At 50.8% G+C, this 24,163-nt stretch overlaps 5 protein-coding genes across 5 annotated transcripts; 1 reads left to right on the forward strand and 4 right to left on the reverse strand.

Annotated features, from left to right (window-relative positions):
• Positions 1-3,602: 3,602 nt before the first annotated feature.
• On the reverse strand, positions 3,603-5,851 carry N0V96_002642 (uncharacterized protein; the record flags this gene model as incomplete). Its single annotated transcript, XM_053187319.2, has 5 exons — positions 3,603-4,516; positions 4,567-4,666; positions 4,724-5,210; positions 5,269-5,659; positions 5,764-5,851. The coding sequence occupies 5 exons, from the start codon at positions 5,849-5,851 to the stop codon at positions 3,603-3,605; spliced, it is 1,980 nt and encodes a 659-aa protein (XP_053054823.2).
• Positions 5,852-9,346: 3,495 nt separating this feature from the next.
• Positions 9,347-10,717, forward strand: N0V96_002643 (uncharacterized protein; the record flags this gene model as incomplete). The annotated part of the gene is made up of 4 exons (XM_053187317.2): positions 9,347-9,521; positions 9,578-9,603; positions 9,687-10,177; positions 10,267-10,717. The coding sequence occupies 4 exons, from the start codon at positions 9,347-9,349 to the stop codon at positions 10,715-10,717; spliced, it is 1,143 nt and encodes a 380-aa protein (XP_053054821.2).
• A 3,536-nt stretch (positions 10,718-14,253) lies between these two features.
• N0V96_002644 (uncharacterized protein) lies at positions 14,254-16,063 on the reverse strand (the record flags this gene model as incomplete). The annotated part of the gene is made up of 2 exons (XM_053187316.2): positions 14,254-15,780; positions 15,833-16,063. The coding sequence occupies 2 exons, from the start codon at positions 16,061-16,063 to the stop codon at positions 14,254-14,256; spliced, it is 1,758 nt and encodes a 585-aa protein (XP_053054820.2).
• A 3,176-nt stretch (positions 16,064-19,239) lies between these two features.
• N0V96_002645 (uncharacterized protein) lies at positions 19,240-20,689 on the reverse strand (the record flags this gene model as incomplete). Its single annotated transcript, XM_053187314.1, has 7 exons — positions 19,240-19,323; positions 19,383-19,447; positions 19,507-19,629; positions 19,690-19,992; positions 20,049-20,221; positions 20,276-20,433; positions 20,486-20,689. 7 exons carry the CDS (start codon positions 20,687-20,689, stop codon positions 19,240-19,242), a joined length of 1,110 nt encoding a protein of 369 aa, XP_053054818.1.
• A 2,352-nt stretch (positions 20,690-23,041) lies between these two features.
• N0V96_002646 (uncharacterized protein) lies at positions 23,042-23,611 on the reverse strand (the record flags this gene model as incomplete). Its single annotated transcript, XM_053187313.1, has 1 exon — positions 23,042-23,611. The coding sequence occupies one exon, from the start codon at positions 23,609-23,611 to the stop codon at positions 23,042-23,044; it is 570 nt and encodes a 189-aa protein (XP_053054817.1).
• Positions 23,612-24,163: the final 552 nt, after the last annotated feature.

Here is a 24,163-nt window from a genome sequence, read left to right on the forward strand (position 1 = left end):
AGGGCAGAGACCGAGTATGCCAGAGATGTTCCGTAAATGAGAAAAACGAGCCAGATGATCCACGGCAAGTTTTGCCAGCCCTTTCTTCTGACTCTCATTGCACGCAGTGTGATAAAGCTGGACAGCACACAAGCGGTTGTGATTTCGATAATGCAACTGCATAGCCTTGCAGCCAACGGGCTGTGGTACCAAATTTCCTCATCCTCTCTCTTGCCAAGCACATCCATGGCTGGGACGACTCCTGGTGAAATGGCAGTCATCGCAATATTCGAGTTGAAGTTACTGCCCCGGTGTTGTGCTAGGCAACAATATGTTCGGCTTGAAATGGATTGTTGAAGTCAAAATTAAAACGGGCAGCGCTTGGCGTTGAAACTTATCGAACATTCAGACGGGACACGGATTAATATCCCCACAGGTAAACTTGAGGCTCTGGCAGGAATCAGAATGGTTCAAGCGGGACTTCGGAATGTCCGTCGAGCAAGCTGAGCGTCGAGGCCCTCGAACATAACGCCACTGCTCCTCGCCATTTTCAATGCATGTGATCGGCCGTACATCTCACAGCGGTATTGGACAGGGTGAACTGGCTTATCATCAGTGGCATCGAGGAAAAAGCAAAACAGTTGGCGGTCTGATAGTTGCTTCCGTGTGCAATTGGGCTGTTTCCCCAGTGCCGGCATCCTTTGGCAGATCATGCGAGACTAATGTACAGTGCCAAGGAGTTGTAGACCGGCAACGCCGAGGAAAACGAAAAAAAGCGCTAGCCAGGGGATATACGCTAAGCTATAGAATGATAAATCCTTAGGGTGATATGTTACTCTTTGATTCGCTCAACAGACTGCGATGCCTTGGCCACACCATTGCAGAAGCATGCATCTCATTGCATAAGTCTTCAGCATCACAGACGTACCTCCATTAGGAAGAGAACTTATAATCTCTGGCCATAATTTAACCCTCTAGGCTTTCTAACGCCTCGCAGTGGCGAGATCTTACCGCAAGACGTTACTTGGAGTGACGCCTACCTCCGTCCTCATAGCTACCTAGGTAAGAAACGGCTCTTGCCATCTGCCAGTCTGACACTCAAACCTCTTTGGCACACGAATGTTTTAGTAAGACTTAGTTTAACTCCGCTATTTTGCCATTTCCCGTCAAATTATTAAGTAATTAGTAGTATGAAGCACATTGTCTTTCATATACACCGTCGCGTCGGGGCCTTCACGCAGCTTGCCCTGTGCTCATCTGATGTTGGACTCCGGATTGTGCCAAGCGACGCGATTTGATTGGAAGGTCTCACTGGAGATTAATCAACCAGCCATTTGGGTTGTGACGCAGTACAGAACAGCGATGCCATAGATTTTGCTGGTAGTCATGTGAAGAGTGGCGTTTGAGATGGCAAAGGCTGAGTGTAATTTTAAAAATGATATTGCGACTAGCTATCTGGCAGGACCAAGGGTCTACTCACAAAACCTGGGGATGAAGTCCTAGTAAAAGTGTTTACATGTTCAGTAAGCGTAGTGAATACATCAGGTCCAAGGAAACCATGGTAGCTTGGTGTAGGCGTGACCCTGAGAAGGAACATCTGCAGTAATGGTGAGCTGGAAATATCCTCCGGATAATTGCACAGTCTTCTTTTCAGCCAAAACAAATCCTCATTCATGCTCTAGTATAAGACTCGTACTATGTGAATACGGTACAACAGTTGTTTGACCGTCGTTATCTACATGACTGACCTCTCTGCGCTATTGGACAGCGACCATCGTGACATAAGTCTGCCATCATCACAGCTACGTCATAGTTTTCAAACCCCACAGAGGTCAAAGGGTTCCATGCAATACCATTTCATCGCGTGTTTTTATCGATTGCTCAATGTGCGTCATATGTGATCTCTACACGGGCTCGGCAGTCCTGGGGATTGCGATCTGCAAAGAGAATCAGGAGCTAGCATCTACCCGGTGGCAGCTATCAGGATCCATTACTGAATAGAAATGTCACACTAGAACATTCTTTCCTTCGATGCTTCGATTGATGCTTCGATGAAGAAAAGAAAAGCCACTAGCATGGCTTCTAGAAGGATGCACCTTCGAGAGATGGTAAAGATCGTCAGTCAACTTTGACAGCTTCGGGAAGAGCGGCCAACGGTCCGATGCAATCGCTTCTCAATACTTTTAGGGATCGAAATATCATACATGACCATACAGGTGATCCTCATAGGAACCGGACTTGTCCGCATGCCCCCAAACCTGACGCCAGTGCCTCGTCAAATGGCACGTTGTCATTGGCGCTGCCCACAGCGGCATCGCTCATGACACGCATCCCTGAGGCAGAAAACGACACCAAGCAAGTGAAGATCATTCTTATAACAGGCCTGGTTCGGAAGAATGGTATTTTGCCCAACCATCAACAGATACGAATGCCTGCGAGTGGTCTCAATCGTCTGCAGACCTGGCTAGCCTACGCTAGAAGTATCTCACCAACGACGAGTGCTAATCTAACTGTGTGGGTAGACACACCGCTTCAAGCCACCGGGGCGGGGGCAAGAAATGTGCCCTGATGGGCGTTCGGACGAGATAATCCGGACTAACATGTCTCGTAGGTGCAAGCCCAGGTCGCCCCTGTCCCGGGCTGATAGACCGCCAAAAAGCAAGTAGAGTGAATTTAGCCCAGAAGGACTGCGGAGGCTAGAGCCTGTAAGAATGAATTCAAATCGGACGATCATCCAATCAATTTACTTGTCAAAAATTGTGGCTTTGCTAACGGTCATCGTAGGTGTGTACAAGGGGGAAGGGGGATATAAATCCAATGTTTGAGATCGGATTAGGCGAGGCTGAGGTTTCCAGCTAGACTTGGGCCCTAGAGACCTTGTCATTACAGTTGATTAGGGGAAACGGGTATTTGTTTTCTTTGTTCGCCAAGGAAATTCTGAATAAAAGCATGAAGAAATTAGGATGTTAGCTAGGATAGAATAGACAAGGGGGGTTTCCTCTAACAATCAGTCTCCGCAGCGGGACGAGCGACGATCGATTTGTGAGCCAAGTGGGGGAAACGCGGTTGCAACGATCGACGAGACCTGAATTTGCAAGCCCACATACCTGTTCACCTTCACGCTCTTATCAGGCTATTACACAAGCTAAGATGAAGGATGCGTTGGAGATCATACTCGAGGGGGTACTAGCCTTGCTTGGACATTGAGACGACTGCCATCGCTTGGATGTTGTAAGATGATTCTTTTACCACTCATGTTGGTATGAATGCCTAACTCAAAGAGACCATATTGCAACAAGGATGTTCCAAAATCTGCCTTGCAGTCTTCATAACACATCCAGACTCGAACAAATAATGAACCAAAGCGAGGATATCAAGTAAAGTAAGTGTATTCGTAAGGATACCTATATTTGGGGTTGAAATTGCTGGACGAGCTATTTATTTTTCAAGACTACTAAGTTCGGAACATCAAGTAGTCACTGAGAACCATGGAACAAATCTGAAAACGTTTGCCATACTCGTTTGATCACGCGTCGAATCTCTCATGATGATCATCTCATCTATTAACTAGACACATAATCTATTTGACGCACATCTACAGCTGAACACCTATCACCACACTCTCAAACACGGCACAAACGGCCATTCTGGGTCGGGAAGCCATCAAGTTGGCGCGTGACGTACCAACTCTCGCTGCCGACACCCAGGTTGGCATAAAAGACACCAGTAGGATCAATCTTTTGCTTGAATGCGAGCAGGCGGGCGTACTTCTCAGTACCGTAGAATGACTGCTGGAAGTTAGGCTCAGTCACGTCACCCTCACTGGCATATCCGCCACCGCCAGGGGTGACATCCCGCCAAGGCTTCATCCACTCGTTGGTCAACAGCTTCGACTTCTCAGCAACGACCTCGGCGGGCGTGCCAACGTCCCAGCCCATGACGGAAATGGCAAACATGGCAGCGCCGCGCCACGCCGGGTTGACGGCGTTGTCGGGGTAAGGGCCGGGGCCGCCGGTGATGCCGAAGCCAATGATCTGACCGCCCTTGTCGCTAAGGCCCTTGATAGCCTCAAAGGTAGCGTTGAACTTCGTGGCGTCGGAGAAGTTTTCGGTAGGGAAGAGACGGCACGCCGTCTTGGCGGCCGTGCCGCCGACGGACTCCTTGCGGAATCCGGCCTTCCAGGCGGGGAGGAAGCTCTTGTGCTCGGTGTAAACGGGATCGACGGTGATGCCCAGCTCCGTCCACTTGGCGAACAGCGGGGCAGTGAGCTCCTTGAGTTGGACGAGAGTCATGTTGGGGGCGAACCAGGGGAGCATGGTGAAAGTGAGGGCATCGGGGCCCGTGTGGAAGATGTTCCAGTACTCGTAGTTGCCAGCCGCGTTCCAGGTGGGGAGACCCTCCCAGTAGGCCTTGACGCCGGCCCAGAAGGCTTCGTGGCTGACGGTTGCGCTGGTGCTGAAGCTGAAGGTCATGACGGCGATGGTGTCGATCTTAGGGTAGGCCCTGACGACGTATGAGGTAACAACACCATAGGTGTCTTATTCTTGGTCAGCTTGTGTTTCTTTTGATGGTGATGGCTCAACTTACTTCCACCGCCGCCTCGAAGAGCCCAGAACAGCTCCGTGTTCTGCTTCTCGTTGGCAGTAACGAAGCGTCCATCGGGAGTAACGACATCGATGCTCAGGACCTGGAAAATGCGACATTAGTAAAACTAAGTGTAGAATACACGAAGAAGCATTCTTACCGAGTCAGCAGCAATGCCGTACTTGGGTGACAGCGGTGAGTGACCACCACCTGCAAGGTAGCCTCCAGCATAGCCGACAGTCATGCCCTCGCCACCGACAGCAGTCACACCGAACTTCTCAGCTGCCTCATACAGCTCGAAGCCTTGAACACCAGCACCAACCTTGAGAGCAGGGCCAGAGTAAGAGGTGGTGGTGTAGGTCTTATAGAAGTTGATACTCTTGAGGTGATGAGTCCAAACGGAAAGGGCACCGGATCCAGAGGAGCGACCGTTGAAGTCATGGCCAGTGTTCTTGACCACGAGACGAATGTTGAGATTGCGGGCAAAGTTGACTGCGAGCTGGATCTGCGCCACATTCGTGGCCTTGACGACGTACGAGGGGAAACCACCGACGGTGCAGGTGCCGGCGGAGCTGTTGTCGACTGAGGGCGGCATGCAAGTCAGGCCCTGGTATAGAGGGCTCATGACTGAGGTTGGATCCTCGGCACTTCATGTTCTATCAGCACGTTGGAATCAAATCATAGAAGCAAAGGGCTTTGGCTTACTGGATCGTAGAATTAGTCCACTGATTGGTGATGTACTCGCAACGGGTGGCGTCATAGTTGCCAAAGTCATCAAAGCAAGAAGCGCCAATAGGCACTGTCTCGGTGACGGCGAATCCGGAAAGGAGATTGAAGACGCTCCATACTGCCTTGTTCGGCCAGAGGAGGTCCCCGGGATAGGTCTTGCACTTGTTGAAGGTGCGGGCCGTTCCAGAACGCTTCTCCCCGGCGGCAGTGGTGTCAAAGTCAAAGAGGGAGATGTTGGAGAGGGAGAGGTCCGTGAGGTTAGCCAGAACGGCGTCCGTCAGCTGGACGCTCTCCTCTTTCAAGAGATCAGTGGAAGCAGCAACGACAACGGGCTCAGCGGCTGGGGCCACTGTAGACTTGTTGGCTTCTACAATATGAGTGGTAGGTTAGTCATGATACAAGTCGTAAAGCACTCGCATGCGAACCCTCAGGGGTTCACATGTGGAAAGTTAAAATGCGAGATCAACATACCGATTACTGCATCGTCAACCACAATGGTCTGAGCGTATACCAAAGGCAGGGCAGCGGCTAGGAGGAGGACCTGGCTGAGTCGAGACATCTTGTGTGCCAAGAGATTTGGGGGTTGAGGACTTCAGACTGAACGAGTAAAAGATTGGACAGAGGGCGCGACAAGGAACGGGTTTGCGTGCTTGTCAGACAGGAGCCTCCAATGGTTGATCACCGGGTTTGTGGCTGGCGGTGCGGCGGGAAAGAGTCGAGCGTGCAGAAACGAGCAGTACACCACGGGATTTATAACATCCACGTGGAAGCGTTGCATCTTGCCATCCTTTCTTCACACACCAGTAACACCACGCGTATGGTTCGATAACAAGTGCGAGATATTTCCACTACCGTACTGCCCGTTGTCGATAGTCCACGGTAGATACTGCCTACCTGAGCCCGCCGACATATCCCGGCCGTCCTCGCAGTCGTGGCGGAGACCTTGCATTCGATAGCGGCAGAGGCCACGACATCTCACCAAATTGCGAGGATGAAGGAGTCAAGGAGGAAGGGACCATTTGGACGAGAAGGGATCTTGGGTCCGCCCCCGGGCAAGAATTGCACCGGGGCCCGGGTTCGCTTATACAGATCTGGATGTCTGTTTGGCCAAGGGGTTCGGGGGGGAAGCAGGCTAGAGCAACGTTGGTGGCGAGAGTCGTAGAAACCCCGCGCCGGGGGTTACAACGGCGGGACATTAAAAACATCGGCATTGCAAAACTGCGCAAGTAGTAGGCTGGCTGGTGTCTCCAGGACCTTGGTTACAACTTCTTCTAGACATTCTCTCCCGAGTGCCGGCGCCGCGCCGCCGACACTAACGGTTTAAGACCAATGTCTGTGGGCAAAAGTCTGCCACACTCTGGGACAAGTTCGTCTCTTGAAATGGTGCTGAGGAGCGGCTGAGGCGTCTGTCAACTTTAAGCCAAGCTGAATAAGCCTGGTCTATTCGTAGTCTATCCGTACCTATCAACGTCTGTCTTCCTCCGAGAGGCATGGTGGCGAGGAGAGTGTCGGGAGCTGGAGATCATTCATATGGAACATGGCCCCCCTGGTGAACTTTCTGCACGCTTTGTCCTCTTCCGGGCACCGCCGCTCCACCGCGTACCTTGTCCGCAACGAAATTCCGGCTGTCCGCGTCAGTGAATCTCCCCTGTAATGTCTAGGGATCCCCGAAAAAAGATCTTGGGGTTTGGTGGAATGGTGGGCAAGACTGAGGGATTTGCGCACAAACTGCCCATTATCCACATAATAAGGGTTGTGGATAGCGAGCCGTGCCTCTGGGGAAGACATTGAGTTTATCTTTGCGATCTAGCTAATGTCTCATAACTCGTCAACTAAGTAAGATCGAATCAGACTGTACGAATAGATGAACCATCAAATCGGCCACATCTACCAAAGACATGTCCAACCGACATGTCAAAATCGGGGCGGAGCAAATCGTACGACTTTCCCCATAGCCCCAAACGCGTTTCTCATTGCAACCCTTGGAAGACACCGCAAGAGTCCAGAAATTTGGAGAGCGAGTCTTTGAGGGGATATTTGCCGTCTTAAGGGGGTTTCCTTCTCTGCATGATTGTCTGCAAATTCGTCCTGCGCCAACGCGGCACAGCAAACTCTGTTTTTCTTCAACCCTGTCCACCAGGTAACATTCGGAAATCACTACTTGGTCGCCAAGGGGTCAGGACTCAATCCGAGTCGCTGACGGACTTTCTACGATTCATTCACACTAACCCGCTAGTGCTCAACAAAGACATCAGCTCCACCTAGCTCATCTAATGCCTGACGGTGGTTGCCTACCTCTTCTTCAAAGGCGAAAATGTCCCTCGCAAGCCTCGGCCGAGGCGATGAAGAAAGAGAGGAGCGTCGTATTCACAAATCACCGCGTAACAAAAGTGCGAGGTCGTATCCTGAATCTCATTCACCGGCCCCATGTTCCGGGCACCACACCACGCCTTACTCAGATTGTGCTGCTATGCGGACCGAACTAATCCACTTACCGATCCACGACCGCACAGCAGGCTTCTATCCGGTGGGCTTTTGCAAAGAAATACGATTCGTTTCTGGCCAGAACACGGTCGGCCAACAACAGACTTCAGCTCAAATGTATATTGGCCTAGGGTTGATCGAATTTCCTACAGTGATGACTGGGCATAAGCGGCAAAGCCGGAGGAGTATCGAGCATATACGGATGAAATGTGAGGCTGTTCTTCGATGGATGATGCGAAGTACCTACCTCATACAGAACCAATGATACCCTGTACCTAATGGTTGTACCATCCAGATTTAACAACATGATAAATTTCCCGTGCCCTTCCGCAAGTAACGCTGCATTAGGTGAATCTACACTCTATCCTCTAATTCCACTATGTCTCATCGCGGATGGCTTCCTGCCTGACTGGACCATCTACACCAAGGATGTCTCAGACGGTACCGAGCAGTCTTGCCTCCATGGCGTACTGACAGCCCAAATGGAGCAAGCAAGCCGGATTTCTGCCCGGATTGTCGGTATTAAGCTTTCAAGTTATCTGGAATAATCCGCAGCAATCCTTGTCTAGAGGCAGGAGAAGACTGCAGGAACGTGATAGTCGAGGGCCTGCAGTGTTCGAGAATGCGCCATCCTTGACAGGTCCCTGGCATCTTCTCGAACGCCATTGCACAATCAGCCACTCACAAGTCTTCCTTGTAATCTTTCTTAGCCACGCCTCGGGTACGCAGAGCCCATGTATCCTGAAGCCTGAAGGAGTTTTCCCTGCTTGGCAGTAACCGGCGAGCACAAGATCTCAATGTCTCCTGGTGCTGGCGGAGGAATGACCCTGAATCAGTGCGTTGCCGGCTTGTGGTCTCCGGCCAGGGATGTAGCAATGCTACCCAACCGGCGGAAATTTGAAGAATTTCAGCAAGTTTTCTGCGGCAACCCCCAAGTCTCCTCTCTGCCCTGTTCTTTTACTATCCGTGGAAATCACCGACCGGGAACTTGCGAGACTAGTCCGTCTCAACCCCAGCCTTACCATGAAACGGGGTCGTAGAGAATGCAGGTCTGTCACGATTGGCGTACCACTAGGCAGGATCGAATACTGAATACTCCCCCTTCCAGTCCATTTCAACACACTGCTCTTGTAGAGACTACAGATGGACGTTACCTTGCTTCCCCTGTTCGGCGTAAGATCATAGCTAGTCTCCTGGTTTTCTCCTGTTACGGATGGCGATGGTAAGCAACTATGCTCAAGAACACTGACCAAGCGTTCCCAAGATCAAGATCGAACTGCTGAGTGCTCCTTTCTTCATGAGTAGCCAATACGAAGTACGATCTCTCAGTGTCCCAAGAGGAAACTCGAGACCCAACACCTTGTATATATCTCACAAACTCTCCCACGGGCCTATCGCGCAACCCGACCCCCGATCCTTTTCTTCGACCTCTCCCCGGCCTGCTCTCCCACCCCCCGGATTCCAACTTTGACTTTGGTGCCAAGTCTGCAGAGGTTCAAACTTCCTTTTCTTTCCGTCAGAGCATTTCAACTTTCACACTCGTTCTTCGACTTTGTGACGAGGGCCAAGCATGGAACTCGTCGCTCAGCGGGCCGTTGAGGCTCGGTGGGCCAATGTCGAGGACTTACCATCAACGCCTTTGCAGAAGGTGATCATGGCGATTCTGTTCTTGTTCACTTTAACTGCATTCTTGACCTTTGCCTTGAGAATGTACAGCAAATGGACATCAAAACAGATTGGACTTGGTAAGTCGTCCAACCTAAGCTTTTCTCATCGAGTGTTCGTCTCATAATTCCATCAGATGACTGGTTCATGACCGGAGCCATGGTAAGACCAGGCCAGCCTTCACCGGCAGAGTGCCGATCACCACCTTTCGGTATTCCATACCCTGACTAACGTCGACATGGCAGTTCTTCTCAATGGCCCTACTGGCTCCAACATACATGTTCTTCAAGTACTACTACGCAGGCTTCCCTACCGCGGCGCTGCCTGAAGACTGGGACCCCGCCCCTATGCTGTTCTGGAATTGGATCATGCAGGTCCTCTACAATCCCATCCTCGCGCTCGTGAAATCATCGATTCTGGTCTTTTTGCTTCGCCTAGGTGGGCACAAGCGTGGTGTACGATGGACTATTTACGCCCTCAATGCCATCAACCTGGCAACAATGGTGGCCATTTTCTTGGTGGTGCTATTCCAGACACTTCCGATAAATTCTTTCTGGGATTCGACTATTCCCAAGCAAAGAGAAATTGATGGACCGCTATTTTACATCGTCAGTGCCATCATCACCATCATCACCGACTTCTTTGTTCTCGCCATTCCGTTTTGGATCTTCCTCGGTTTGAAGATGCGCATGGCCGCCAAGATTGGATTGATAGTGGTCTTCCTAGCAGGTGGAGTGTAAGTCAAGGCGCCCGAAAGACCTACATGGATCCAGAAGGCTTGGAATGACCTCGCATTTGAATTTTTCGATGCTGACTTTGTGAAAGGTCAATCATTGTGGCTATCCTCCGTGTCCACGAACTCCGGAAAAAGTTCTACAACATCACCCCCGGCTACGATCCCCGAGACGGAATTGGCGACACATACAGCGCAATCGAAGTCAACCTCTCCATCATCGCCGCCTGCGTCCCGGCTCTGCGGCCACTCTTCCGCAAGTGGATGCCGGGAATGTTCTCCAACAAGAGCAGCGCCGACAATGCAGGGTACAACAGCAGTCAATACGGTCGTTATGGTGCCGGCACTGGGAACGGCACGGGGACTGGTCGACTGAATCGGAATACTGTCGGCAACGGGTTCCCGCTAAAGGACATGCGGAGCACACACACCGAGATTCGAGGCCACTCACCAGACGGCAGTGAAGAGGAGATTATGACCTACAACGGCATCATCAAGACGACCAATGTAAGAGCGAAGACAAAGAATGATTTTATGGTTTGAGGATACTAAGGAGTTTAACAAGGTTCATGTCTCGTATGATGATTCGGTTATGACGGATAAGGACTCAGGACGGGAGCAATTGGATTCGGAGAAACCGGTGAGGCGCAACAGCAAGTTTGGGGTCGGTTCAAAGTAACAATTGGGTTGAAGGAGCACGGGGCTTTTGAAAGGGAATTGGTATGAGCGCATGATCGAAGATTACTTATCTCGCTATTTAATGATCTCACTGTGTGTACTGGAAGCACCACTTATTTCCTCCCTTCGTAGAAGCCTCGTTTGAGATGAATTTCAATCTTCCCTCTCGGCATCGACGTACTTTCAACCCTAGACGTAGGGATTAATTTGTTCCGAGACCTGCTCACATATAAGGCATGACTGAAATATGACCTGCTAATGCATGCTGGCTCATTGCGGACAAATCTATACTTTGATGGGCGTGTTTGTGGAACGAGTTGGCACTGCCGTTAACGGTCATAGGTCCATCCCAAGCAGGTTCTATCTGTGCAGGCAACACAATCTTTCTTTCGATTTACGCATTCCTGGCAATAAAAGCCATCGCGGGTCTGGCAAGTCTCGACATCATTGCCAGTGATTGCTGGAGCCGCAGCGGCAAGACTGGTAAGGAGGCCAAGCGTAGTAATGATGGCGACGAACCTCGTTCGCAAACGATTTCCTCTGGATTGATGGTAAAGAGGCGTTGATGCCAAGTGTGCAGCGTGTACTGAAGGCTGGTGTGTACTTATCTTTCTGACGTAGGAACGATAGGACATCAGCGGCTAAGGACGACCCATCTAAATGAATATTTTGAACATGCCTTGCTTGAGAATTTTTCCATGATACATGGCCGAGAGTCGCTTCTCCCCAATTTTTCTACCTTCGGGCGACCGGGAAGAGCATACGCTGCGACAAACAGCGGGTGATGACCTGATCTCTTTCGAGTCAGAGACTCTTAAGAGGCCTTCGAAGAGATAGATTGAAACAGTTCTTGGTAGAGACCCCAGTTTTCGAAGCTCCGCAGAGAGAGATCAGACGATTCCAAAGCATGAGTGGTGGAAGTAGGATCAGCTAAACGTCAAATAGTGGAGGTCATAGATGAACGGTGCCACATAATCAATAGTAGACCATTCTCCTGCCTCTTCTTGGTGGAAGTCTAGGCGGATGTGTTATCAAAGACGGAAAAAAGACCATCGTTGAGGTGAAAGCCGTCGCCGCCAACCTCGCCAATAGTTCGCTTGAATATTTTGATTGAAAGAGGAACTCAGGAGCAGCGAATCAGGAGTCGCATGATTCCCGCCAAGCTGCACCAAGCTCTCAATGCCGCGTCCGCTCTGGAACTCATTGTTACGCTGTACGACTGTGATACTGAATGAAGCCCGCTAGATAAACTTTCTCGGTTTCGTACAATTGAGTTTCGTATTTTCCTTGTCGACGATTTTGTCCTGTTACTGATACCCAAGCTTGGAGGAGAACATTGCAGGCAGCTGTAGTACACCGACTTTGCCAACCTGTGCTGGATGATTGGGATACCACCACCGCAGGAAGATTGCGGATCCTGGCCAAACACCACTAGTGTGCATAGAATGACTCCATGGCTCATCAGCTAAGCAAGGATTGTGCAACGAACTAGGTAGCGTGAGCGAGCGACGAAGCCTTCATCTGGAAGAGCAAATGGGACATGTGGCGATCAAATCATTGCATTGGGCATTGGTAGAAAGTCGATAATTGCTTATATCTTTTCATACAACACGCTAGAAGTACTGTGCCGCCTATGAATATACAGATGCCTCAACAATGGTCGGCTTAGCCTGTGCAGCACTGGGTGTCGCAGCGCTCGCCCTGGACACAAGCCATTAGGACAACGAATCTGGGCGAGAACAGATACTCAAACTTACTGCTTCAGTTGTAGTTTTTGAGGGTCCCAAAGAGCGTTCGAACCCCTTGCCTTTGCACATTTCGTTCAGAGATTCGGTGATGCCATCGGCAAAGCACAAGCAGGCGCCTCCACTGCAGTATGTGATAGTCGACGAACAGGACTGGGCGGCGGCGCCAGCAGCCAAGAGGACGGCCGTGTAGAAGAAAGAGAATTGCATGTTGACCTGCGGGCTTTTGGCTGTGAGTGATTTTGTAGAGGGAGTATGTCGAGCCTTAGGAGTGGGAAGGGGAGTAAGGGGAGTATAATACCATTTATAGCTTGAGTCCGTCGTGAATGCCTGGGTGATCTGTTGGAAATTGTCTTCCTGCGTTGCTAAAATTGGTGCCATTGGGGAAACCAGGATCTAATCAAGGTGAACGTGAGATAGTAGGACGACCCTTGCTGGGCATGATCATCTGAAGCAACTGCGGCCGGTCAACGTGGGGTCATCTGGAGATGCCGTTCACTAGGATAGTCTGAGACAGACAGGTGGGCTCGCTCACTCCCCACATCCGATGATCGTGTTCATCCGACAACGTTTCGACCTAGTTGACGTTGGACTTTGGGTCTTCAATTCAGGCTCTGCAGCGATGGGGTAACTTGAGACGAGCTAAGAGTACCTTAGTTACGAAGCAACAGCGGGCGAATCGCTAGACAACATGTTCAGCCTGGTGAAGTCAACGAAGGCATAGCCAGGGCCCACCAAACTGAGTCCCACTAAAGGAGTCTCCGGCTTTATACTGCACACTCTTTCATCCTATCTTACCTGCCTTAGTCACTTGTATATTGGAAAACGCAAACTTGACAGTCATACAACTGGCTGGGGTACACGCGCGTTGAGGAGATTGAATGACTTGTCAAGCTAGCGTAGTAAAAGAGTCTTCCTCAGACTATCTCCTACCGAAGCACATCACACAGTATTTACTTTCTTGCGAATCAACATGACTCCGGTCTCAATCACAAATGCACCTGACACGTGCTACGGGATGGATGATCAACTTTCGGACAGAAACCCCGAGATTCGGATCTTCAGATTGTAGGTGGGAAGGCAGCCGTACCACCTACTAGTTGATTAATCTTCTTCCCTTCCTACATAATATCAAGCTCGTGCGCTCCGCCAACTGCCTCAGATTCCCTGTTGTTTCAGATCAGACAGTACCATGATTCGTAGTTATGGCGCCTCATCGGGCAAGTGATTCCGCGGTAACTGACTCAGGAAGTACTCAGCGTAAGAAGTAGAGACGACTCCAAAAGTTTAAAGACTGGGATACCAGTGGGACGTCCACCGGTAAAGCAGTACTCAGTACGGCGGTTGGACACTCCTTGGCAACGCTATGGTACTCACATACGCGTGACGCGCATTTTGCTGAAGGGTCATTGATGCGTGACTCGCGATATAACTTGGAGCGATCTTTGCTATTGAGGTATTCCTAGAGAAACCCCTAAAGACAAAGTCCAAATCGCCGTATTGCGAGTGTAAAAGTCTCGAGAGTTCCCTGGAGCATGGCCAAACCAAACCAATATTTAGGCTGACGAGGGCTTTAGACTCTAATCTCTATTACTTTACAGTTCATTGTTCTTAGCGTAGGCCTCGGCGAAAGCTACCCTTTCATACCGCTGAAATCTATTTTTCGCACGTAGCACCGTGCACCAGCACACTACAGTTCTTCTTCTGTGTTGAAACCTGTACGTCAAGAGCAGGGTTACCCTGGAAGAAGTTGACCGGTTTCAGCCCTACCATCATTTTCTCGCACGGCATCACCGGCCAGTCTTCGATACGAGGGTTGTGCGTAGACCCAAACGTGTGCCAGACTACAATGTCCTCATTGCGCACTAAAGACGAGTCACTATCTACCCGTTGCTCCATCCAAGATCCGATGCCATCATCTCCAGTTGACTGCATGGTGAACCTTCCCGCCGGGAAGAGCTCCTCGTCGTGGTGTCGTGTCACCCAGACAGCGTGGGATGTGTACCTTGCGCGCTTACCATGCCATGAGTTTGGCTGGGCGAGGAGAAGTTGACTGTAGTGAGGTAAGAGTTTGAAGCCTACAGCAGTTCCAGTAGTTGAATTGGTGACATTCTCGTTGACGATCTTGAAAGTTCTGTTCGTGTTAAAATCGAGATCCAAGCCTGCTTCTTTCTCAATGACTGAAGACGTTGTGGTGTACCCTACGCCAAAAGGGTTATATGTGTCCGTGTCCCCACTGAAGGGGATTGGGTGAGACTCTTCGACAACCAGGGAGTTTTGAGGCCCATCGATGGCAGGATCAATCCTCAAGCAGAAGATATGTTGGTGATATGGTGCCAACACGCCGGGAGCGACGATGGTCCCCCATGGGACCTTGGTGTCAAGGTCAATCGGTGCTGTCGACATGATGCCCGTGGCGCGGACTTCATAAAATATCGAAGCGTCCTGCTGAAAGTAGAAGAGGAAGATGTACTCGTAGTTGCTGACCGTAATGATTGTCTGCAGCACGAGAACTCTAGATCTGGTGACTACAGCATTTCCAGTCCGGAAGTTCGTGTGCTTCCAAAGAATCCCGTCGTCAATTTCATGGCAGCAAATAACGTTGGGCATCTTCAGCGGTTCTCCCGATGAGGTACTTAGCCACCCGTCAAAGTACTTAATGTGCCCGAGGCAATCGCAACCCAACTTGAGGTTATTGGCGTTGATCCCTGCGCCGTCGTTCCCTAAATCAAAGGCGGCTTTTCGAGGATAGGGGCATCGAGGATCTCCATAAGGCACAAACATCTCGGCTAGAGACAGACGATGAAATAGACTTCGGCCGTCGAAACGGATGTCGTGGAGAGTCATACCCTCTCTATAGTTGAAGCCGACTCTCATTGTCCACTTTTCCCAAGAAATATGGTTTTCGTCGGTGCTAAACGATGGACCCTCGGGCTGGGAGACGTGGTACGGCTTCGTCGTTGTCCTGCGCTCTTGTACAAAGTCTGGATGATACTCGCTCTTGGAATGGATTTTGCGGCGATCAAATTCCTTGCCCTCATCGCTGAGCTTATCGTGCTCCCCAGAAGGCAGCCGGTAAATTTTGGCCACTTCGAGGGAGTTGGATACTTCCGCACATATGTCCAGCGGATAGGCATAGTAATTCGCGTCGGGGTTGTTAGAGAGTCGCATGTAAAACCATGCCTGAAACCTTAAGTCAACTAGTTTCTACAGGCGGAACATGTGGCAATCTCACCATTGTCCAGCGGTCTCTCATATCCCTCATGCCATCCGTGGCATATGCCCAAGGCTCGACGACGACGGTTGCGCCTTCTGGTAACTTGAGGGCACTGATCTCGCATTGGATCTTTTCGTCCGCCAGACAAGCTGCAGCAACTTGTGCCATAAAGTCTGTGTCGATGAAGGAATGGCGACCTGGCAGCGGGGTGGTAGAAGCAACGGTCGCAGTGTCCAAGTTGACAATCATCTCATGCAAAGTTTTGGCGATGTAAGCCTGCACTCTAGCCTGTCTTGCTGGGTGGACGGCATCTCTATTACCGGCATGCTCGCTGTCAAGGAACTTGACCAGTTCCGTCTTCGATGGCTCAACGAGAGAGATTGCTCGATAGAATATCTCCTTGCTTTGGTTTGAATCACGGACGATTCCAGCGGCCTGTATTGTGTCAACAATACATATGACAGACGTAGTTTGTATCGTTGGAGTCTCCTGCAGATCACTCACCTGGCTGATTTCTTCTGGTCGCAGAGGATCAAGTGGATGGGGTTTCCCCTTAATATTAGCGTCCCCCATGGCGATTATCGATTAAGGTGCTGGAAATGCTGAGGCGGCAAGCTCAAGAATGAAATTTGACAGGAGTGGGACTCAGTACACTGAATCGGAGGTAGAAAGGCTTTGGATACGTTGTCTGAGGCAATCGCCAGGGTTTTAAGTTCAAAATGGCGCCGAGAGCGGCACATGTGACTATCTCGGGGTTGATAAGCCGATCATTCGGAACGATAGCGCATCCCCGCACCGGACGGCGTGCATCACTGTTCCCGAAGGGTAGTTGGAGCCTCGAAAGTGGAGAACTTCTTCCGGTGCCGTTCCGCAAAGGTAAGGAATTGTCGAGGCAATAGCCGGCTCCCCGGTCATCAACCCGGTTCTTCACCCATGACACCGGTCCGGTCCGTCTATCCTACAGCGACCGAGATGTCTTCCGCGCCCTTCAGATGGACCATCTTCCCATTTGTCTGGCAGTTGATGGCGAACCTGTCCCGCCCCAAACACACATTCGATATCATTAGGAAGACCAGTGGGCAGGTGTAGTTTTCATACCCATTAAAGTACTATTCCTAATCATAAGCAGTCTATGGTTCACGACGCAAATTTGACTTCAGCATGTCTATCCCTTTCCCGCCGATCTCAGTAGTTACGTTAGAAAACAGCCGCTTCAAACACGGTCAGCCGCATAGGTCCAGACTCCTCGGCTTTTCAGGTCCTAGCTCATTGATATATCCGTTGAGTGCCTCAAGCTAATCATATTCAAAGCCAGCTCGTCATTCCAGCCGTTTTATATCAAATGTGCTCAAATACTGGCTCTCAGCGTGAGCCACCCGCCTAGAAGAAGGGAGCGGGCAGCAAAATAGCAAACACCGCCCAAGAAGAGAATAGCAAGATAGAATCCCGAGAGCGCTGTCCCTCCCATGCTCTCTAACATCTGACCACCGATGGGAACGGTGACTAGCAACGAGAAACTAACTACGAAGTTCATGGTCCCTTGAAGGCGTGTCGTTAGTCAATAAAGAAGACGATAGCAGTCGAAGGGCACCACTTACCCAGATACCTTCCGTAGTCCTTTGGCTCGCAAGTTTTTCCTAAACAGACTAGGCTGTGTCAGTAGTGTCATTGGCTTGTATGGAGTTAGTCATTGCTGTCTCTTACCTGGCGTGCTCGAGAGGAAGGATCCTGATCCATAGCCCCAAAGCGCGGCAAAGGCATACAGGGCACCGATATGTTTGGTTCCGAAAGGCACGAAAACAACCCCGGTAAATACAATGGTGATACCTATCATAATGAGGAGGATGTTGAGGTGACCAATTCTATCGCCGATCACGCCGGTCATGATGCGACCGAAACATGAAGTGCCGTTAAGAATGGCCACAAGAGAGAACCCGATATTGGAAGGGAAGCCTGCAGCAATGGCAAAAGTAGGCAGTAGGCCAGTGATTCCAAAGAGAACGAACTCGAGCATGAAGAGGCCACCAGCCATAAATCCAAACGGCGGGGAGCGAAAGGCCGAGAAATTGAGCAGAGCTCCTACTTTCCCAACAGGTGCTCCAGAGACAGGAGTGGATAGGCGAGGATAGGGAAGAAAGCATAAGACGCCCACAACCATAATTCCAAGAACTAGGAAGCCCATGATTCTCATGGACCACTGCCAGCCCAGTCTAGGCAGGATGGACCGAAGCATCATCGAGATGGTCACGCCTCCAAATGAGGATCCGGACAGGGCGACTCCCATGGCAAGCCCCTTGCGACGGCTGAAGAGCTTTCCGATGACTGCCACCGCGACTGTGGATGTGAGGGCTCCGCCGATACCGCCTAGTACTCCTAAGCAGAGAATGAAGTGCCAGTATTGCGTGCATTCGCCCATGATGAAAAACACGGGGACATAGAGTGCCACGGAGATGGGAGCCAGCCACTTCGTGCCATAGGCATCCATCAATGGTCCGGCTTGGATTCCAAGGAATAGTGCAAGGGAGGTGAAGATTCCGCTGATCCAACCGAGATCGCGAGTGGAGTACTCACTCAGCTGATGTAGCTGGAGGTATGACTGAACAGTGCCAACAGATTGCATAAACCCTATGGTGAATCTAAGCATAGTCTCAGAGAAACGAAGGTATCATGAAGAAACTCACCGTATGATGGATAAAGAAACATGAATGATCCTAAAACACATAGCCAAGCCAACGGGCTAGATTCGGGGTCGTGATGGCGAGAACTCGTCCGACTGCGCACTGCTCCCAGCTCAATGGCGCCCGTTGCATCGTGGGATTCACTCACGGCTACTCGATTTCGCTCTTCCGAGGCGCCCATCATAGCTCTCAAACACGATTTGGACTTTGATGGTGATAACTTGATGTGCGCCAGAGAAAACATCCAGTTTGGTGAACGAAATTTTCTCCTCTTTAGTCGTATCTCGGGATCCAAGGCCGTCTGGCCGGGATGCCTGCCGAAGACGGCGTATGCACCTAGTAAGAGTCATTCATACATGTCGACCACGCCTTGCAACCCTTGCGTCTCATACAAGTCACCGTAAGTGGTAGAAAGTGGGGTCCCACGCCCTAGGCTTATCATGTGTTCGCCCTAGGTTGGTTGAGTCGATCTAGAATCTCTTTCAGAAAGAGTCTGCATGTCTCCACGTCCGATGGGCGGAGATGGGTTGGGGTAGTAGTGTTCGTTGGGTTTCCTCGGGAAACTCTTCCCAGTAAGGCAGTTTTGCGCGGACACTATAGGGTTCACAAAGAAGACAAAAACTTTTAGCCTTCCACTAGTTTCAAAGCCTGTGGCTTATGTGCATTCTTGAATGTAATGTATTGACACACAAGTCGAGATGTATATACATGAAGATCACCCCGCGCTTGTTTAAATGTTTACACAGATTACAAGTAAGAAGCTTCAACCAAGAAACCAACAGTGAACTTGGAGTGGCGGAGGACGGCAGACCACTGGATAGTGTCGTAGCTCTGTTGCATGTCAAGTCAGCATATAGTCGATATCTCGGGCGGAAATACTGGTAACTTACGTCGTTGGGGCTGTGGATGTAGGGGGTGGAGGTGTCGATGGGCTCATCGCAGACGTAGGCAGCAGCTGTAGGATTATATTAGATACCAAGTCGTAAACTTTCCAAGACATCGCTGTCAACTTACGGAAGCCGTTGGAGCGAGCGCTGGCGTGGTCGGAGCACCCGTATCCGCAGACGTCGCTGGTGGGCGCGCTGCCGGTGTACTGAGTTCCAATGAGACGGACGTAGGTGGTAAGAGCGGAATCGACTATCAGGAGTCAGTGATGCTACTACATGCGTGCATGATATCAATGAGTGATGAGCTTACCATAGTCGTTGTAGACCGAGAGCTTGCCGGAGGGAGAGTAACCGGCCATATCCTGGTTGACGAAGGCAAGGACGGTTTTTCCGGCGGACTTGTAGTTGGCGAAGACAGCCTGGGAACCGAGAAGGCCGCCCTCCTCACCGGCGTAGAAGTGGAACTCGAGGGTGTTCTTGGGCTTGAAGCCGGCGTTGGCGAGAACGCGGAGAGCCTCAAGGATGACAACGACGCCTGAGCCGTTGTCGTCAGCACCGGGTCCACGGGCAGTGGAAGATCCTCCGGTGGAGTCGAAGTGGGCACCAACAATGACTGTTGATCGCGGTTAGCACACGGACGGTGGGGATAGAATGGGCGGTGCAACATACCCAGGTCGGAGCTGGTTCCGGGAATCTTGACGATGATGGACGGCTGGCTGAAGGAGTGGGTGAATTGGGTGACGGTAATGGCCGAGTTGGCAGCCGCAACAGTCTTGACCTGGTTGAACAACCAGGTGGCGGCCTGGGTACCGTAGGTGGAGCGGTAGTAGCGGTTGTAGAAGCTAGATATTGTCAGCATGTACTCACAGGTTGGATCTGGGCTCATAATCACTCACTCGGTCAAAGTCTTCAACCAGGTCTGGGGGTTGGTGTTAGAGACCGACGCGATGAGGGTGTTCGCCTCGGTGACGTGGGACAGAGTGGTGGGGTATGTCACTCTGGCCTCGAGGACCTCCTCCGGCGGGGTGGACAGGACCGCCAAGACCTCATTGTCCTTTAAGGGGTTAGCTTCATCCATAAGTCGATGAGAAACAGTCCAGACATACGACAATGTCGGTGATGTCAATGAAGCCAATGTGCTTGTTGACATACTCCTCAATCTTCTGGTCCTCCGTGACCCAAGTGCCGGCGTCGGCCTCGGACGTCTTGATCAGACGAAGCGCAGGGTCAACTTGAGTCTCCTCAGTAGCAGGCGCAGCCAGGGCAACCCTGGAGGCCGCGAGGATCGCGAGAGCAGCGTTGAGATGCATCGTTCAGATTGTCTTGTTGATGAGCGGCGTCCGTTGATGAATGGTGCAGGTGCAACGAAAAGAGTAAGAGAATCTCTCTGGCCAAGACCCCGGAGAGAAGTCCCCTTTAAATACACTCATCGTAGCCTCAAGGAAAAGCGAAGCATCCACGGCCTCCGGCCCAACGCTTGCGGGATGTGGAGGATCAGCCAGGACGGCGGCAGGACCCGTTGCCCCAAACAGGCATCTCATTATGCCAACGGCTTTCGCCGTAGTGGCACGCAATACAATGAATAAACAGAAACAGGAAGCCCGTTACTCAGAAGCCCACAAACACCGTTCAGTCTCTCGGGGGATGGAGAGCATGCGGCAGGAGCATTTAAGCTTATCATGATCGCCAAGCCCGCGCGAACTTTGGGAGCTGCCCAACCGAGCTAGTGTCGGCTGTTGGCTGGGTCATTGATGCTACCCCGGCCGGCAGTCCCGCACACTCAGACTGGGAGTTAGGAGGACTTTATTGGATGCTGCTTGGGGCGCAATGTCGCTGAACACGATTTCGGTTCTTGGCAAATCCACATCACGGAGCGTGTGAGCTGTTTCCTGTGCTGGAAAGGAAAGTGTCCTTATGACGCGCTACTCAGCCTCGTCTAGCAGTGTTGATGCGTCTGGAGAGAAGGGAAGGTCAAAACATGGGGGTCTTTACTTTGAAAGCAATGGAAGGAAGATATTATTTCATCACCCTGTGAGCTGGTCCCTTGCAGACGTCGACTCTCGGGGTGGTGTCGCATGCGATTAGATTCGAATGAATCGAAGCCTAAGATATAGGGAACTTGACTCATCTACAGTGGACCCCAGTCTACACCACAATGCAACTTGGGCTTCCTTCAGACGACATGAAGCTTACCTATCCATTCGTCTCTACATATAGAGCGGCTACATCATCCATAGAACGACAAACGCAAACGGCGTGGAAAGACCTGCATTTGCACGTATCCAGAACGACTCTCAATTTTTCCTTGCCACACAATGAACCTGTCAACTCTATACCGACTTCTCTAACTGCCAAGTTTATTTGGATCGAGACAAAGCATCCTGAAATTCATGTATTAGTAGTCGTAGTCAGATTCTCTTACCACCAATGGCGAAGTGCTTTCAACCACGATACTGGAGGCAGTGGCTTCGCATCTGAAATCTTGGCATCGGATCTCTCTCAAGACTTTTGTTGAATGGCGGTAGCTCTAAATTCTTCATTATCGAGATGGCAATCCTCCAGATATCTTCAAGAGCCATGTTTCGTTGACTGGTCTTGATCAAGTTGCGAACTGTTGAGCTAGGAATGAGATGTCTTCGATGCCCCAACTGCTTACATCCAGTTGCGACAAGTGCTTGAGAATGTCCTTTTGCACCCAAATAGGATGGTGACCACGATATGCTCGCGTGAATCGGAAGTCCAGAGCTTCCTTTTCGCTGCCCCAAACAGAGGCTCGTATAAGAGTGCTACATGATAACGCTGCCAATCGTCCTGGCCCGGTCGGCTATGCCCTTCGAAGTACTCAAGGAGCACATATTACATCAGTCCTTATCTTTGAGCTTGAGGTCTTACTTTCAGGGTATTTTGTCGTTCTCGTCGTCCACTGCATTTGATGCAAGTCGATCGTCGCAACAGTGAGTACTTCTAGTCTCGCCAATATCGAGCTCTTCACTGCTGCTCTGTTGAGTACATGTGTAAGTCATCAAACAAGTTACTAGGAATGACGCGTTCTATCTACAATGAGCCAGGTTCAACCAGCACTAGCAGTTCTGGGCTGTCAGTTTAAGATTTCTGACCTCCACTCGAGTTGTGTGAGGATCTTAGTGTGACAATGGTAAGATCTCATAGCGCCTTGGATCGATGCTATGTAATTAGTTTTTAATCATTCTGCCCATGACGTGAGAACCGTTACATCCACACCGTGATAAGCAACATCATGAATGTTACGAGTGACAACTTTCGTCGAAAGGGTTGTTGAGAAAGTGTATCATCACGGTGAAGTTGAAGCCAAGTTACGGTCTCGCATTTACTAGAAGACATTCACTAGAAGACGTTCACTGTAAGTTTAAGGTTGGGTGAACATCTAGCGGATGTAATTAATGAGGGGCAATTGTGGTTTGTATTATATTCATGTCGTGCCTTTCACTGTGTGCGTGAAATTTGCAACACAGGCCATGGTCCCTAACATGTACGTCCCCAGTCTCTCGATGAGTACCAGTAGTGTAGTATGTACTCAAGAAGCAGACCCGACTCAACGTATCCAGTACCCAATCATCTTCTCATGATCGTACACAAGTCGTGAGAGGTCGCAAGTGAACGTACCCATCTATGCCCTTGAAGTCTTACTTCGCAGTACGCTTCACCTTACGCTTCAACTCGCGCCTCTCCTCAGCCCAATACGGATACCCTTCACACTCCCCACTCTGATCCCACTCCTTCCTCAACAAGCGATCAACTTTAACCACCTGCTTGCCATACCACAAATCCAACCAAATCGCATTCTTCCTCTTCTCCTCCTTCAAGTCCTTCATCCGTCTCCGGTAGCACTTCTCGATCCTCTTCGCCATCAAGATGTCATTATTCGACATCTTCCGCGGGTACATATCGGCACCACCAGAACCGAGTCCACCAGGCCGGAACTGCATGTTGCAGGCCTGCATCCGCATACCGTAGTCCTCGTCCATGCGCGCGTGGTCGTGGAGCTGGCATTCTTTGAGGTAGGCGAGCTCTTCGCGGAGTTTGTCCTGCTGCGTGATGGCGAGGCAGCGGACGCGTCCTGTGCGCTGGGCAAAGTCTGAGGTGGCGGTGCCGTGGTGTTGGATTGCCTCGAGGCCTTTGTAGGCTTGGGGTTCCGGGACGAGGAAGCCCATGGGCCGGGGGTAGGGGACCATGTGGTTGAAGATGCGGAGCATTGTGGTTGTTTGTGCTTTTTGTTTGGTGAGGGTGATGGTCTTGGTAGAGAGTTTGATGGGATTGAGTGTGAAGGCTTTGGACTTCTGACCAGGAGGTGCAGTGAGGTGTAGCTTGCAGGAGTGGCAGCCTATAAGATGTAGGAAGGCTGGACTGACTCTGTCTGACGAAGTGTCAAGCTCTGGTGATTCGGTGAAGTGAGATTGAGTATGTGGTTGCTGCGCAGAACTCTAGAGAGCTTCTGGACGTAGAGAGTAAACCGAAGGCTTGTGAGTTGCATCAGACAGGAGTGGTGTTTCTCCTAGAAGAATCAAACAAGTTGCGAGGAGATGGTCCGAATTATATAGCTTCCTATATGCCGTCAAGGTAAGACATCGTCCCCTAGGGTACACCAGCAGACCAACTATCGTATACCTTTGTGAGGGGAAAACACCATCCTCTTTTCTTTCCTAGAAAAGTTTGAGCGCCAACTTGCTCATCAAGGACCCTGCTGGGTCATCATCACCATCGGAGTTAAGTATGTTGGTAGTCAGTCCCATGGTATCAGCAAACGA

The sequence above is a fragment of the Colletotrichum fioriniae genome, assembly GCF_027942845.1.
Source record: "Colletotrichum fioriniae strain IMI 355084 chromosome Unknown scaffold_2, whole genome shotgun sequence".
NCBI classification, from domain to species: domain Eukaryota; kingdom Fungi; phylum Ascomycota; class Sordariomycetes; order Glomerellales; family Glomerellaceae; genus Colletotrichum; species Colletotrichum fioriniae.